General features: G+C 38.8%; 2 protein-coding genes across 4 annotated transcripts in view; one reads left to right on the top strand and one right to left on the bottom strand.

Annotated features, from left to right (window-relative positions):
* The window catches only part of LOC132265059 (complexin), a 98,394-nt gene extending 92,689 nt beyond the window's left edge, over positions 1-5,705 (top strand). For all 3 annotated transcript variants that reach the window (XM_059765505.1, XM_059765504.1, XM_059765506.1), the window contains one exon: positions 611-5,705. In XM_059765505.1, coding sequence (XP_059621488.1) covers positions 611-684 — 74 coding nt within the window. In that variant the 3' untranslated portion in view covers positions 685-5,705. The remainder of the gene's footprint in view (positions 1-610) is intronic.
* Positions 5,706-8,443: 2,738 nt separating this feature from the next.
* LOC132265056 (aquaporin AQPAn.G-like) lies at positions 8,444-16,056 on the bottom strand. Its single transcript, XM_059765499.1, has 4 exons — positions 15,865-16,056; positions 12,321-12,557; positions 9,242-9,676; positions 8,444-9,032 (listed from the first exon to the last, which is right to left on the bottom strand). Exons 2-4 carry the CDS (start codon positions 12,510-12,512, stop codon positions 8,871-8,873), a joined length of 789 nt encoding a protein of 262 aa, XP_059621482.1. The 5' UTR covers positions 12,513-12,557; positions 15,865-16,056; the 3' UTR covers positions 8,444-8,870.
* Between the last annotated feature and the right edge of the window lie 576 nt (positions 16,057-16,632).

The raw sequence follows: 16,632 nt of genomic DNA, 5'->3' as shown, positions 1-16,632 counted from the left end.
CAGTCAACCCGATATTTCGTCCAGGCGTCTTCCGTCGATGGCATGAAAAGTGGCCATAATATCTGGGAAAGTGAATTGTGGGGGGGGGGGGTTGGGTGTCGTCGAGGCTTTCCCACAGGAGGGGTTTGATGGGTGGGCGAAATAATAAAATGTTGGTTGTGTTTTGGAAAAATGACGAGAGAAAGAGACGCCTCTTGCCGTCAATTTTATTATTTGCCACCAAACTTTTCCACCCACATCTTCGCCAGAGGGTAATATTTCAATTAGGAGCGAAGGTCTGGCCGGAGATGAGGATGTAGAAAGTTGTCGAATAAATTTCTCTAATTAATTTAAATTGCCATATAACGTGAGAATTATGTGACTCTCTAATTACTCGCCCATTTACTGCACAAAGTATGTTATAACTTCTTTTTCCCTTCAACCACCAACCCTGAGAAACCACCACTTCTTCCCATCTTTCTCCCGCTTTTCCTACTCTATCTCTATGCAAATAAAAAAAAATCTATTTTCTACTATCAATTCTCTACTGTCGTCCACGCAATCCACAATCAGGCAATTCATCACCATTCATGGGTGTTTTCTATTTTTTCTTTCTCTTCTGCCCTTTCAGAACTGAAAAACTCAATAGAAACACAAGTGAGTGAGATCAAGTCGCAAATAGAGAGCAAATGCGTTATGCAGTGATATGCTGGTCGTCAGTAACAGAAAATGGATTTGTGATTTCGACGGTGAATGGGCTGAATATGATCACATGATAGGCATTCTTAGTTGTTCGCGGCAAGTTGGCTAAATTTAGTCCACGTAGGGAAAAAAATCACATACCTATTGAAGAAATTATACCTTTAAAGTGAAGAAGAAAAATGAGAGAGAGAAAAGTGTAGATAAAAATTCATCCCCCAAGAGATAGAAGACGAATATTAGGAACAACTTACGAGATGATATGGCAAGTTGATGACGAAACGAATAGAAACTATGCGGATATTATGGAACATCCAGCAAGAGAAGTAATAATAAAGAGAGAAAAAAAAATATGTAAGCAAAAAAAGCACTGTAGAAATATAAATAACAAGAGAGAAATTTATTTTTCCTTATGGCTGTTTAGCAGAGAAAAAAAAATAATGAGAAATGGGAGAAGGAGAGTAAAAAAAAAGTAGCATTTTAAAGTAAAATCACATGAAAAGAGGATTCACGAAGGAATGTCGTAGGAAATGAACATTGAAATTATTCGAGTTGGTTTGTCTCCTCCAAATTAGTTCACCGCCTGAGTGTATCATTTCCTTAAGCAAATAAATACCGAGAGCCAGCAATCCTGGAGATGGCAAATAAGGAGGACAATTTCGACAGAGAACGTAAATAAAATAATTTTCCATAATATATAGAAAATAGCGGAATACACTTCTGAAATGCTGAGTAAATAAAATAGCCTGCAAGAAAACATGCAAAAGAAGAAGAAGAAAATATATTTTAGAGCATAATGAAAATGAACACTTTTTCCTTTTACCATTTTAGAGAGAGATGATCTTCATTTGAATTGATAGCCATTTTATTGGATAACTGGAAAAAAAAGAGATTGAATAGTGAAAAAAAATAAATCTGCTTTACAAGCGTATGTGATACATTCGAATTCAATATTTGATAAAGAAAAAAAAATTAGAAATATAAGGCAAAATACACAAGATAGAACTGAGATTTTGGCGGGAAATACTCTCACTCACATGAAGTGAATCATGTGATACTCCTCACGTGCCTGGTGACAGTTTTCCCGCTGAAAGTCACCATCGATCGAGCCAATTTGAGATTGATCAACAAGCAAAATATCAGCTGAAAACATGTGAACAACAAACATTTTACACCACAAACACAACAGAGAAACACTTTCTTTGCCAAGCTCTAGATGGGAGAAAAAATAATTGGAGTTCATGGTGAAAATTCCTATATAGAAAAAGCACCTCTCTGAAATACACACACACACAACACAAGAAAGCTTCACACTTTTACGCTATGAGCTTCACAAGCAGCGCTCTGACAGTGCTTTTTTCAACAGTTTTAGTTCAAATGTAGCGCTGCTTGGCCTGAAATCCGCCCCCATTTCATTATGGTTGCGGAAAGCTCAAATGATTTAATGTCTATATAATTGAATTTAAGTGTGAAAGAGAAAATGTTCATCCAAATTCCTGAAAAACACATCACACTATATAACTTAAAACTTCTCTTGACAGACACAGTGTTTGCTTATTAAATGTGCGCTGTTGCATCTCGCTGTAAACTCTGTATTAGAGAACAATTGGATCTCTGCAGATCACTGTGGAGATGACTTTGGGGAACGGAGAGTGTGTATGTGTTAAAAAAGAAAAGAAACTGGAACGGAAGGAAAAAGTGTGATAAAGCGCGGTGTCTCAGTTGGATGCTTACGAGGTCTCTTAATTGCTGTATGTGAGAATTTTCACTCTGCTTTTCTCGCGCTGTTTTTTGCATAATACCAGCCCAGAAGTGGGGAGGAGAAGCAGCACAAAAAATGAGACACCGTGAGGAAAAGCTGCGCTGGAAAAAGCTCTGCATGATGTGCAGGCACAAGTTTAGATGGGTAGAGAGACGTTTTAGCAATTGTTGTAGCAAATTTCTGCATGCTCTTTGTCTTTTCGTCTCACTTGTCTATCTCTTGATGTCGTAACATTTCCATATTTTCAATGTTACACCCATGGAATAAAATAGCGTTTAAGCAGGGGGGGGCAAAAGGACACGATAAACAACAAACTGCTACCAATTCAGTGTGACAACTTTACATATTAAAAGAAAAAAATGCGGAGGGAAACAAAGATGGTAAAAGTCCTCTACACCATCATTTGAATAATGTCCAGCAATTTATTTTACATGTATGATGTTTTACTTATACTTTTACGACCATCCATCTATCTCTGTGTGTGCATGAATTATCTTCGTCCCAGAATTTTGTAACAATCATTTGTCGGCATTGGAGGAAGAAATTGCAGAAGCTTCTGCCAAGATATAATCATGAAATATGGCGATGGCAGAAACTTTAATGGGCGACTTGGAAGAAAATGCCTCCAAAATTTCTCTCTCTTTGCGTTTCTCGCCAACAAGAAATTAATGGGAAGGAAAGATTTTTTTTTATTACATTTTCCCTCCCCATGATGGACTAAAGGGTTAATTTAAGGTTTTGGGGAAATGAAGGAGGAAAAGCTCTGCAAGAAGATGGTAAAGAAACACTCCAACAAAACCGGAAACTCACCATAAGCTTTTACTTTATGAGGGAAATTAACGAGATATTTATTAGAGGAGTGAAAAATTATTATGAGGAAGGATCATTAAAGAAAGAAAAAAGAAATTCCCTATTTTAAGGAAAAGAAGATAGCAAAAAAAAACCAACAATATTTACGTCAATTAAAAAAAAGGAATAGAGCAAAAACATCCATCTAATTGATATATTTTGTCGATACAGAGAGGAATGAGAATTTATTTACTGACGATGGAAGGATATATCATTGAACCACACGAGGAATATTAAAGAAAATAACTAAATGAATAAAAGGGAATATCAATAAATGAAGAGTAGAGCAAAAAAAGAGAATCATATTTACAAGATTTCGTGTTATTTTCCTATATTATCTTACTATAATGTAAAGAAGAAGAGAAATGAATTGTATTCTAACATAGTACGTATATATTTGAGATTCTAACACCCCGTCGATTTATAGCAATTCCCCAATTTAAGCATTGATTGGGGGCATCCAAGCTTCATCCCCTAAGAATCATTTGTGTTGAAGAGCAAATTCAGACAACTTTCAGACCTTTTTGTATAGAAAAATCTCTCTCGCGCTTCTCAGTGTCTAAAAACTTAGTGACTCTAGAACTTGAGGTTCAATATCAACAAAGACTTCTTCAGCTGTTTCACCGAACTTTCAAGAGGCATTAGCAATGTAAGATGAAGAAGAAGAAAAAAACACTACAAGTATTCAACTCTTGATCACTTTTTGAAAATCATAAACAATCAATGTTTATTCAATTCAGACACCATTTGTACTGTATTTTTAAGCTCTCATTTGTTCTGAAATATGATTTTTCATCAATGAAAAAGCATCTCTATGAAGAACACTTGAAAAGTTCATGTGAGTGAAATAATAATTTTGAATGAATAAACAATAATGAAACAATAACAAAAAATACTGCGTTCACTGTAGTTGATAGTGGAAAAATAATAAATATTAACTTGTAATATTGCGGCATTGTCGAGAGGATGGAAGCATTTTATCGGGGGGAAAAAAAATAATAAAATTTTAATCAATGCAAACAATTTTTCCTCTTTGATAAACTGAAACATGTTTGAAAATGATAAAATATGGACTGGAAAATATTCGTCGATGAGGGATTATATATTGATTATATCGTAGAGGAGTTACGGTTTTTTTTAGTAAATTGTAATGAGGGCTGTTTAATCGTTTTTTTCCACCGCTTGTATAATGAAAAACAGTGTGATGTTTAAATTTAACATGACAATTCCTATTACACGCGGAAAAACCATCGTGAATTTGCAATTTAATTGGCTAAATTAGCATCTCTTGATGTCTCCTTTTTCCTTATGAGTCACGAGACGTGGTGCTAAAAAGCACTCTCATTGTGTGGTCGTTGCATAATGTTGGGATGATTGATTGCACGGTGCTGAAGTGTAATCAATTGCCACGCTCTAGAGCAAATGATTGGTGTCAAATTCTCTTTAGATCATACATATTGCATAATTGTAAATGTACTCTAAGTGTCGTTCTCTCTTCCCGATCCTCCTTCACCTTCTATCTCGCTCTCTCTCTCTGTCTCTCTCTCTCTTTGTCTCTTCCTTTTGCGCGCCAAAATAGAGCTGCCAACTCACAGGCATGCAGATTCAGTGTGCATCTTTCGCTGTGTGTCTTCTTCTCTGCAAAATTGATTGCATCCTCCTTTCTATGGCTTTCTTCACTTCTCTTGTGTCTTCTCTACCCTCCAACATCTTAAATGTTAATCTATGAAATATTCAATATTACGGAGAGCATTTGAGATTCACTCTTTGTCTCCTGTGAAATTGCATTAAAGTTTCAAGGAGAAAAAAAGTATGAGAGACAAATTTTTATCGATATATAAAGCTATCTTCGCTAGCTGCACAACTTCTTCCAACACTTTTCACTCACCATTTTCCCCCTCATGACCCTTTTCCCAAACCCTCCCCCTCTTTATGTGAATGGCAACATTTTTATGCAATGGCAAATGCGCCACAAAACACTCCTTTGAGACAAAAAAAATACACACGAATATCGTTAAATCTTCAGTGTTATTGAAAGGATATAAATTAATAATGTATAATTATATATCAACGAAATTGGAATTTGGGTGGAACAAAATCGGTGTTTTGGTAAAATAAAAAAAATTTCCCTTTCTTTTCCATGCACTTTTTCCAAATACAATTTTTCTCTAAATGTGGCATGTTTTATTGATAAATTGTATAACACACAGAATTTTACGTAAAAAAAAGAGAGAACTTACAGAATATGAATGGATAAAAATGGGAGGAAGAAAATCAACATGAAATACACTCATTGATTGCGATAATTTTTTGAGAATATACTTGAGAAGAGAATCCACTGCCTTATAAAGAAAAATTAGAGACATGATGATGAAAATGTGTAAGTAATAATTAAATCTTAAAAAAAAGAAAAGAATGATAAGGATGAAATCACCACACATAGATGAAGACAAAAAAAAAAGTACTTTAGATGACCTAAAATGGCGCGATAAAGGTGTAAATTGGTGACAAAAATAAAGACAAGCGTATGATTTAGGAGAAAAAAAAAAACTCAAGTGTGAAGATTGACCTTAAATTAGTGACTCGGTTTCAAAATTGATTAACCTCCTGAGTGGATGGCGCGAAGACAAGGATATCAAAGGAGAGATGTGAACAACGAGCAGGAGGATTAAGACACTGTACACAGAATATTAGAACATGACAGATAAAAAAAAGTCCTGTGAAGCATTTTTTAGGAATCCTCCGATGTTTCCTAGTGTCAAATTTAGTATGATTGGCAAATTCTCCGCACAGAAAAGTACCATAATTTATAGTATCGAAATTCCACAGCCAAATATATATAGTTGTAAACATATTCGACACTTCAGAAAACTCGTGTTCATGAGAATTCAAGCACCTTTGAACGAGCCTTTGTGTACGTGTAATAAATGTGAATGGAAAAGCAATCTATATAAGATGAATTTGTGTAGAACAAGTCAAACATTTTAAAAAAAAAAAGAATCACTGTGTATAGCAACTTAATGAGACCCTCACGTGGCTGCGAAGAAATGCTATTGACATATTGAGGATGGAAAGCGACAGAGAAAGAGAGAGAGAAGGAGAAAAAAGCAGAGTTTGTCGACATTTGAAGCACTTTTCAATCAACGACTCATTTCTGCATTAATCAACATGGGAAAAGGAATCTGCAGAGTCACCTCAGCCAATATCGAACGCTTTGCCAGCGGGAAGACATCAGGAATTGTACAAGATAAGCATATTTATCAGTGCAGAATTCTCACTCTCTCTCGCTCTCTCTCTGTGTTAATGTGCTTTTAAGATTAGACACCGACTCTGCTGCTAAAGTGCTATCGAGGAAATCGATTGAGAAATTGTGCATATCTCAGGCCAAAAGACACAGCACAGCATGTTTGAACAACCTCAAGTATGTCATCGCATTTCCACCGAAAACCCTTCGTTCACACATGAATAAATTGGAAGAGATTCTTACACTACCTCAAGTAGCAAACATGACGACTAAAGTGTTACCATTAATTTCACTAGATATCTCTTTATGTATCCAGAAGAGTAAGAAAAAGGGAAAAAAAGGAGCGGAGAGAAAAAAAAGCAGAACATGAGATAGAGTGTAAGTTGAGCATTAAATGTTGGTTCCGTTTTTTTCTTGTCTTTTCCATCGTTGTGAAAATTGGTTGTTAAATATAATGGTGGAAGAAGAAGAAGAAAAAAAAATCGCAATGTGAACATTGAACACACAAATCACGAGACAACGACACTAGTACATTTAATAAGAGAAAATAAAAAAGTGAATATTGCAAAGAAACTTTAATATTAAATCGCGAGATGGTGAAAAGAAAAAAAAATTTTAAATCCAATCAGTAATAATAAAAAAAAAACAATGTGAAACTTTCGTTTTCTAGCCATTTCCATTGGGTTCTTTTGTATGTGAAAAATATGAAAATGAAATAAGCAACAAGATGTGAACCCAGAGCGTTTGCAAGTCCCTCACAAGCCAGCATCTTTCATTGCAATGTGAAGAAATATAATGTAGGCAAAGAGCTGGTTAGGAAAGCTCTTTCGCCTGGAAGCACTCGAAGTTGCGAGAGCCGAGAAAATAAGAGTTGCATAGAGATGCAAAAGGAAAACCCTTGAGAAAGGAAAACTTAGTATTAAATGATGAAAAGTATATACACCCTTACAATATATACATAAAGAAGAACTAATGAGAAGAAAATGATTGTTGAATTATATATTCAGGAAGTGAAGGTAAAAAAAATGAAGCTAATTATCGTTCTGTTCTGTCAACTCCAATTCACTTGTGACACAACACACACTTGGAGACACACGTGAGATGCGGGGAAAATATGCCCGTTGTCGCAATTAATTGGACAGCCTGAGTTAGAAAAGTGGAGCCAAATGTGTGGCGAACGAGTGTTGAGAACCTCTGGGAAGTAACATTGGAAATCATGCTCTCAATCGCAACATTTTGGTGAAACCCAAAAAAAATGTGTTACACAAAAAGAGTTTCGTTCACGTTCAGTTAGACAAAAAAAAACTGATAAGAGAAAAATTGCTAATGAGAAGAAAATTAGAAAAAAAATTGAAGTGTAGTTATAGCTATTTAGAGAAGAAATATTAGGTCTATTTATATATAGGCCGACTGAAATTGTTAAATAATATATTTAAAGAGAAAAAAAATGATGATGAAAAATGACGACATTGAATAAAAAAGTGAAAGAAATTCTAGGCAGAACATTTATTTGCAATTTCTCAGAAAGAAAGCCTTTTTTTCTGTCTCTAAACCGCGCAAGAAAATGAAAACCTCTTCAGTTTTTCTACTCTTTCTGATCATTTTTGCTCTCTTCACTGACTCAATAGTTTCAACTCCATTTGTCTCTAGAAAGAAAAAAACCCCAACACTAAATATGCATATATAAATTTCTTTGATTTCCGTAACTTCTTAGATGCTAATGTAAAAAGAAAAATAATTATATAAAGAAGTGAAAATAGTATTGAGAAATTAAAGAAGAAAAAAATGGTGAAATGCCGGAAAAGGTGAAATATTATGGCACATGTAATTGTTGTTATTATTACCAAGAGAAAAAAAAAAACTTAGAAGATTCCACTGAGAGAGATGATAACAAAAAAGTAAAAAAAAAATATTATTAAAATGCAGTATGTTATATTCGCTAATGATTACATACATTTTAAGAAGTGTATACTGTTGAGAAATAATAAAATACCATTGAAAAATTACCAAAAACCCGTCCCTCAATCACTCTCTAGCCTCTTCAATCGGCGCTATCGCGTGCCATCTTGGGGGTGATAAGGAAGAGTTTACTGCCTCGCGGAGATGCTTCAGAAGTTCATGGGAACATTGAGTCACGCAGTAAGTAAATACAACAGCGCGTCAGCAATCAATTGCGATGTTGTGAAAAGAGTAAATACAGAGCATTGTAATTTATGTACACACACTGATCATTTTGTGGAAATGGAGTGACTTGGGAATTCTTGCGTTTTCTCAATGAGATTGCGCGGCGGATGCCAATTTCCTGATGTCCATATTCGAGTCACGCGGTCGCACGCTCTAGGCCAAGTCACGCTTCCCATCCAGTCGGGCCATTTCCTTCTCATCAGCGTGCGTCCTGTAGCGCTCGGCCAGATCCACCTCTGGCTCAGGTGCCACGAACGTCTGCACGTACAGCAGCGCCGCGGCGACGCCGCCAAGAATTGGACCCACCCAGTAAATCTGCAAAGCAAACAGACTGTTATCAGCATCACCGGCAAATTGCTCTTGCATCACAGCTCAGGAATTCCAGGGCCCACAGGCACAGTTTTTCAACTAATTGAATCACAATGATTGTTAAGAAATCTCGCGCATTATTCACACTTTTTTCGCGATAAGTAATAAATGTAATTGCGCCGTGGAAATTGATATTCTCCGGGAAATCCACTCACCCAGTGATTTTCCCAAATGCCCGAGAGCAGAGCCGAGCCAAAGGTCCGAGCCGGATTCATGCTGGCTCCTGTGTATTTGATTCCTGCCAGATGGCCGAAGACCACCGTCATGCCGATGGCCAGCGGCGCCATGATCTTCGAGTCGGGCTTGTTGTCATCCACCACGCCGAACACCGTGAGAACCAGCACGAAGCCGAGGAAGAACTCCATGCCCAGACCCTGCATGGGCAGCACATTCTCAGCCAGTCTGGTCATGCCGAGCGTTCCCTGCTGCGCCTCAGGGATCAGCGCCTTGACGCATCCCGTGCCGGCGACAGCTCCGGCACACTGCGCCACGATGTAGAGCAGCGCCCTGACGAAGGAGATCTTTCCCACGGCCAGCAGTCCCACCGTGATCGCCGGATTGACGTGTGCCCCCGAAACATGGCCCAGTGACTGCAAGAGAGAGAGAGAGAGGGAGAAAATAACGCATAAATCCCCGCATAATCACAACTTCTGCTTCCAAGTCTGCAAATTTGATTTGTCTCAATTAAAATGCACTAAACCACTTAAACAAATAGACGCTGTAATTAGAGATACGACCCAGATGAACGGAGCAAACCACCATGCGCAGAAAATTGACTTGAACTCCCTTCGTTGCTCGTTAATTAAAATGCTAGATGGGTCTTTTTCGCAACATCACTCTCAATTGCATAAAACCAAACGCGTGTGTGCAGTCATAAACGCCTGAATTGCTTTGGGGAGTCGATAAGAGCAAAAAAAGAGAAGTTAAATTCGAACGCCATAAAGGGGTGAATCTTTTATGAATTTCCGTGGAAATACTCAAACACAATTTTACGAAACACTTGCCAACAACTCGTGATTTTTCATTATGCCGGCACGATAAAGACATCTCATGATTTGTAATTACTCAACTGGACAATTTCGGCTAATGACGCTAAGACTTTACGATGCACCATTTGCTAATTCTCCAACGTGAGAATATCTCGGCGAGAAGTGGTCTCTCGACTGACACCAATTCAATCGATAAACTTTTATCTCTCTTTCGCGCCATATGACTTCGCGAATAAGTCTTTTTCTGCAATTCGTCTTCGTCACTGGCCCCAGACAATGATTTCACGCGTTGATTAAGAGCAATTCATTAGCACGTGCCATTGAGGATTAAAGTGAGAAAGAGAGAAACTCCCAAAATCGAGGGGTGAATTGCACTCGCGAAAGTCACAATCTCACAACGATGAGATTAAGGTTCAATTTGCTTAGTTGATCACTTTGTCATATTAATGATATGGTAATGAGTGGCTCAAGTGTGAAAGAAGAGATTTTTTTCGCCCTCTCGAGAAGAGAAGAAGGCAAAAAGAGCGAAAAACTGCCCATTTTTGAGCAACTAATGAAACTATTGTGATCAGTGAGCCAATTTGTACACTTCATTACTTAATTCTGTCATGTTCTTTCTATTTGAATCATTTTAACCCCACAATTAAATTGAAATGCGACTCTGATAATCTGTGCTCAGTTTAATGTGCTCAGTTAAGTGGGATCACGTGTTATTCGCCCCTCGAGTGTGATTTTGTGTGGCAAAAGGCAACAAATTTTCAGCCAGCGAAATTTCAGGTTATCTCAGTCAGTCCAAGAGTGAGATTGAATGCTCAGGTAATTGCTGAAGGGCTCAAGTTGAGGCGCCTTCATTGTTTTCCCGTGAAAGGCATCTCGAGAGCTCATCCAGAGGAGTGAGAGAGGGTGAGAGAGAGAGAGAGTTGCACCGTGTGGACGAGCGGGGCGCAATTAACTCCGGAATTATTGAATTATGCACCTCAAATGAGTTTGGAGTCCTCGCCGAATTCGCCATGCGGCATTACATGGCGGGAAATTCCAGCAGGTCTCGTGTGGCACACAAATGAATGCTATTTGCACAGAATATTAATTTGAAATGGGTGATGGCGAATCCAACCCCGAGAAAGGTTATCCGGTTCTCTTCACGTTTCTCTTCCTGCCACTTTGGTTTGTGCACGAGTGGGAATTGAATTTGAGGCGAGAGACCTGAAGGAGAGATGCCCCACAGGGATGCGAGCGAAAGACACCCAGATGATGATGATGAAGGAAATACCAACACATTGTGGAGTGTGTTTTAATTATTTATTTTTGGTTTGGGGGGGGAGAAAAACGGGTGAGAAATGGCGAAGGAGAAGTTGTGTTGACTCTTCTAATCTTTCTTCTTCCTGGGCACAATTGCAGCGGGGATTTTAATTGAATTCACAGAGATTCCCGTATTTTCTTCTGTCCGGGAGTTACATCATCTGTGCGCCCAGAGAGAGAGAGATTGGGAGTGGGAAAAGGCATTGACCAAACATGCCAAGACGACCCTCTGTTGACAACCTTGTTCGCCAGCTGCAAGATTGCCAGCTCAAGTTGCGACTGTCTTAGATTGTAGATGACAAAATATACCCTACAATTCTCTATGGTTTTAATTAAATTATCATAATCTTCCGAATTACACGCCACTCTTTATCGCATACACTTCAGCATTATCTCTCTCTCGTGATATTCTTATGCAATTCTAATCCATCATGTCTCAAGCTAAACCTCTCTCTCTGTCTGTGTCAACATCTCAAACAGAATTGCAATTAAATTCTCAACGACTCTGTGCCACATTTGACAACAATAATAATTGAATTATGGCAAAGACGAGATTGTTTTCCAATTTCAATTACTGATTTGTCTCTCTACACCTCGCCAACAAGCGTGTTTGGCCAAAAATAGCGACCCTGGCGAAAAGTTGCGCACACGGAGAAAGGTTTGTCTTTAGCATACTCAACGCCGATGCTACTTGCTTGAGTTGTTAACAGGTGAATGGATGCGATTTTATTATTGCAATTTCAAAGACAGCAATTCACTCTCTCACTCTCAAATATGGTTCTGTGCGAATTGCATGAATATCAAGTGGTATTTTCTCCTCTCTTGGTCTCAAATCGTGCAATTTTCGCACCAAAATCGTCAGTGGCAAATTCACCCATTATAGGAGACTGCATTCAATCGCCCCGAGATTGCACGCCCGGTAGAAAGCAATTATTTGGCTACTCACCGCAACCACCATGAAGACAATCAGGCCGAATGTGAATGAGATCATCGTGGCTGTTCCATGGAGGCAGCAGAATATGCCGAAGAGATTTATCAGCAGCAGTCCAATGAATTCCGCGAGCAGGGATTTCAGGAGATTCGATCCATTTGACGAGAACTCATTGATCCCCAATTTGTACTTGAACACACCTGGCATCGTTGCGATGATTTAGAGAAGCTCGCGTGCAATAGATAAATCAATCTGCAAAGAGGGAATTTCACAGAGTTACTCACCGCACATTTCGAAGTTGTGAGGAGAGGAGAGAAAAAAAAAGAACCTTCTCTCCAAACCATATTCAGATGCAAAATGTATAAGTAATTCAATGATTCTGTGAGCGATTCAGAAGCTCAAATCGAGGAGATTTCTCAGCATTATACCCACTCAGTGCGAGACATCTCCTTTTACAGCCACAGCGCGCGGATTCATCCCAAATGGACAGAGTGTCATCAGAGTGGAATAAAGTATTCATTACATTTTAAACCCCACCAGGAGTCGTTCAATTATTTCACAGATGATCCGGGGCGCTCTTATTTTTAGCCATAAACGAGAGTTGGACAAAATGCCATCGAATTTCTACTGAACTTTCACCTCTCCATCGGATGCTGAGGGTGGAAAATGTCACGAGGAAGTGAACATTCCATGAATGATTGAGTGTGGAAGCGCTCGCCCCCCAAAAGAGCCCCGTAATTAAATTAAGCCGGTTCATTAATGTGTGCGCGAAGGTGAGGAAAATCTTCAGTGTCACACTCGGCGTCACCTAGGCAAAAATAGTGAAATATCAGCTGGGCTGGAAGAGCAAGTGCGTCGGCGAGCGCACGTAAATCTGCTGATGAATTGACACAAATCCAATTAACACCGGCGGACAAAGAATGGAGAGTTCAGTGAAAAATTAACACTCAATTAGTGTTCTATCAAAAACCCTAATGAATATTGCATAAGTCCAGCGATTTTTCACATCTCAATTATCTCAACATTTTAGTCTCAAATATCTGTGTCGCACCATTGTAAATCTTGTAAGACCAAATCCGATCGCAATATGATCTTCCACACAAATTGAGGCCAGTGTCAATGAAATGTCCCAGCAAACTGAGAAGATGTGCTCACAATTCAGCGTAGAAAATGTACTCTTAAGTGCTCAACTTTGAGCACAATAATTGCTTTAATTAATCGGTTCTTTTCGGCCACTTCTTTAATCATTTATTTTCAATTTCCTGCTAAGAATTGAGCTAAGAAATGCGATTTATTCAACATAATCCCATGAAACTGTATCGAAAATGTTTCTCTACTGAATTATATATTCTAATGCGGAACGCAATTTGTATTTCACGGTATTTCTGCTTCCGAATCGCTGAATCAATATCTGTGCTATTAATAGAATTCAGCTAATATTTTTGCATATTTACGCTCAATTTCTTAGCAATTGGTGATCAGTGAATATTCAACGCACAATTGAGGGCGGAAAATAGCGCCAAAAATCCCACTTGCGATGTCAAATCATCACTCAATTGACGCTGATTTTTGGGCGTCACGAGACGCACGGTGATTGTTCTAAATGGACTGTGCAGAAATCCGGGGCAGAAGATGACAATTGCCTCAGATGTGTTCTCGAGAGATTCCCAGCCCACGCCATCCCACAGTCTTCTGGGCACTTTGTCGTCAAATTAAGCCCAATCAACTCTCGCTTTCTGGCCCAGAGTTTTGTCATTAAGTGCCGCCGGAAATGAACACTTCACTCTGTCAGTCATCCGAAGAGTTGCCCGAAAATCCAAACATAGCTGCTGAGGGACGCACTTTTCATTACATATATGGAAAAACCCCTCGTGCAATATGCAAAGAGCCAACTGAACCGCACAAAAGCCGATGGCGAATTGGTCTCATAAATAAATTTCCTCTCGCGCTCTGCAAAATAGCTAAACAGACACAAATACACAAATGTACAAACAGGACCATTTTCACGATGAGGAGAGATCAAAAGCAATAGACTTTTACACCTGTCGCCCACTTTTGATGTCCACCAGTATTTGTCATTTCTGTGCAAATCAATTAACTTTGTTCTGTCTCCGCAAATGGCAGAAAAACCGGTGGTGCATTTTATCCTTCGGGCTGGCAAGCTGAAGCACACAATGTTTTAATTACTTCTCAACTGCAATCGAAAATGTATATATACGTAAGACATGACAGGTTGCAAAAAACTCTGTGCATACAGATTGTAATTTTAATTGCTTTTCCATCACTTTGAAGATGAGTTTTTGCATAAAATACACTTTGCAAAAAAAAGGTGAACATTTGAATTGAGTTTCTCGATATTTTATCATTTTTCTCTCTCTCGTGCGGGAGAAGAAAAACACCATCAATTAGAGGGTGATTCATTGCGGTGTTCTGTATCCGCATTAAACATTAACATTGGCCAGGCAAAGGCCAGAGTTGTTCGCCCCCTGAAGCAATCTGATGTGTGTTTATGTTGTGAAACAAATCCGGTGGTTTTTATAGTTTTCATTGCAACCTTTTCCAGAGAAGAACTGTTGATGGCCCGGGAATGAAGTCTCGCGCACTCCAGGGGGAAAAAATGTTTTAATGCTTTCTTCTTCAGTGATTTTCACTATATGGCTTCAAAATATATATAAAAAAAAGCCCCGCATTTATGCATTTTCAAAGCACTGTGCGCGAGATCCAGTGCACATCTCTCATGAGGAATTTAGATTAGAGTGCATAACAAGTCCAACTTCTCGGTTTGTTTGCAAATTTTTCTGCACTCTCATGCGACGTGATTTTTTCGCGAAATGCAATTAAACAATTACATCTTGGTGGTGGATGAGAATAGTCATCTGGGAATGTTAATGATTTTCTGTGCTGGCAGAGACAAAAAGGCCTTATTACATTTCCATCACACAAATTAGGTATAAATAATTGTTACGTTTGACACACTCTGCTGTGTGTTCAGCTGCAAGAGATATCTGTTATGGAAGCAAAGAAGAAGAAAAAAAAAGAATCTTACGGAGAGTCACGAGATAATTCTACACCGTTGGAGCCTATAATAAGTTCTGGAATGAATTTTTCTCTGCCATATGGAATTAGATGGGCTTTGCGCTGTGAGATGGACAATTCACAGAGGCATGACCATTGAGGCGGGTATAATTTGCAGTATTATCTCGCCTTATCGTCCAGGATTATGGCCACTGTGAATCTTCAGTTGCGAAACTTTATGATATAAATCTTGAGAAATTGCTCGCAGAGTACTTCGGTGAGATTGACACATGTTTGCCCAAGACAGACTGCAATTGAGCTCCTGTCGTTTGAGCATTGCGTAAAATTGATAATCAAATATGTAATGAGTGCTTAGCAAACAATTGATAATTGCACCAGATCATCTTGCACAAATCTCTGTCACCCTTGCCAAGAGCCTGCATTGGACGGATGAGCAAATATTGTCTGCACTGCACAGAATCAAAGGGCATGTCGAGGACCTCAAAAGGACTCTAATAGGCCACCCAAAACACATTTCACTAACCTTTCTTCTGTCCGAAAATTGCGTGTATCGCGCGACTTGAAATTGATCGTGGAGCGGATCGTCTTGAGTTCGCACACTTCTCAGACACCAATTGCACGTCTTCTGGAAGCCACAGACGAGGAAGCCTCTCTCGTGGTGGGCAGAAAGAAATGAAAATCTAAACCACTTGTTACACTCCAATGCTCGCGACGGACAAATATCTTGAGCCGCTCGCCTCTCTCATTATATACCGCACTGTTCCCCACTCTCAATTCATTCAATATCGTCATGTTTTATATCTCAGTTCTATTTGCTCAACACAAGCAGAACCTCAACGATATATTGTGGCCCACAGACTCGCGCACCGAATTTTTCTCTGCCAAATAAAAGGAAAACACACCATACAATTCGAGTAGAATAAGAACAAGAAAAACCTCCGACAATGCCTCTTTTTCTCCATTTGCGCGCAATGATATTAAAAAGGCAAAATTTGTGTAATTTTTTTCTCCACTCCATGTCGCAATACCTTTATATTTAGATGAGATACAATGACTGCCGAGTTCCAGAAACTCTGTTTGTCGTTTTTGGGAGATAAAAACCGCGTGTGAGGAAATTACATGACACACACGCGGCGAGCTGCTTTTGGCGCGAAAATGTGTGAGTGATCAGCAAGAAAATGTTTTGTCTCAGATGTCTCTGGGGAGATAAAAGCTCTCACCTCATCAAGAAAGGTGGAGAAGCTTCAAGAAAGCTTCAAACTCTGATGCTTTATGTCCAATAAATAAACGA

This window comes from Phlebotomus argentipes, unplaced genomic scaffold (assembly GCF_947086385.1).
Source record: "Phlebotomus argentipes unplaced genomic scaffold, Phlebotomus argentipes genome assembly contig_2, whole genome shotgun sequence".
NCBI lineage: Eukaryota > Metazoa > Arthropoda > Insecta > Diptera > Psychodidae > Phlebotomus > Phlebotomus argentipes.
Note: the sequence above shows the minus strand (reverse complement) of the source record. Positions and strands in the feature narration are given on the sequence as shown.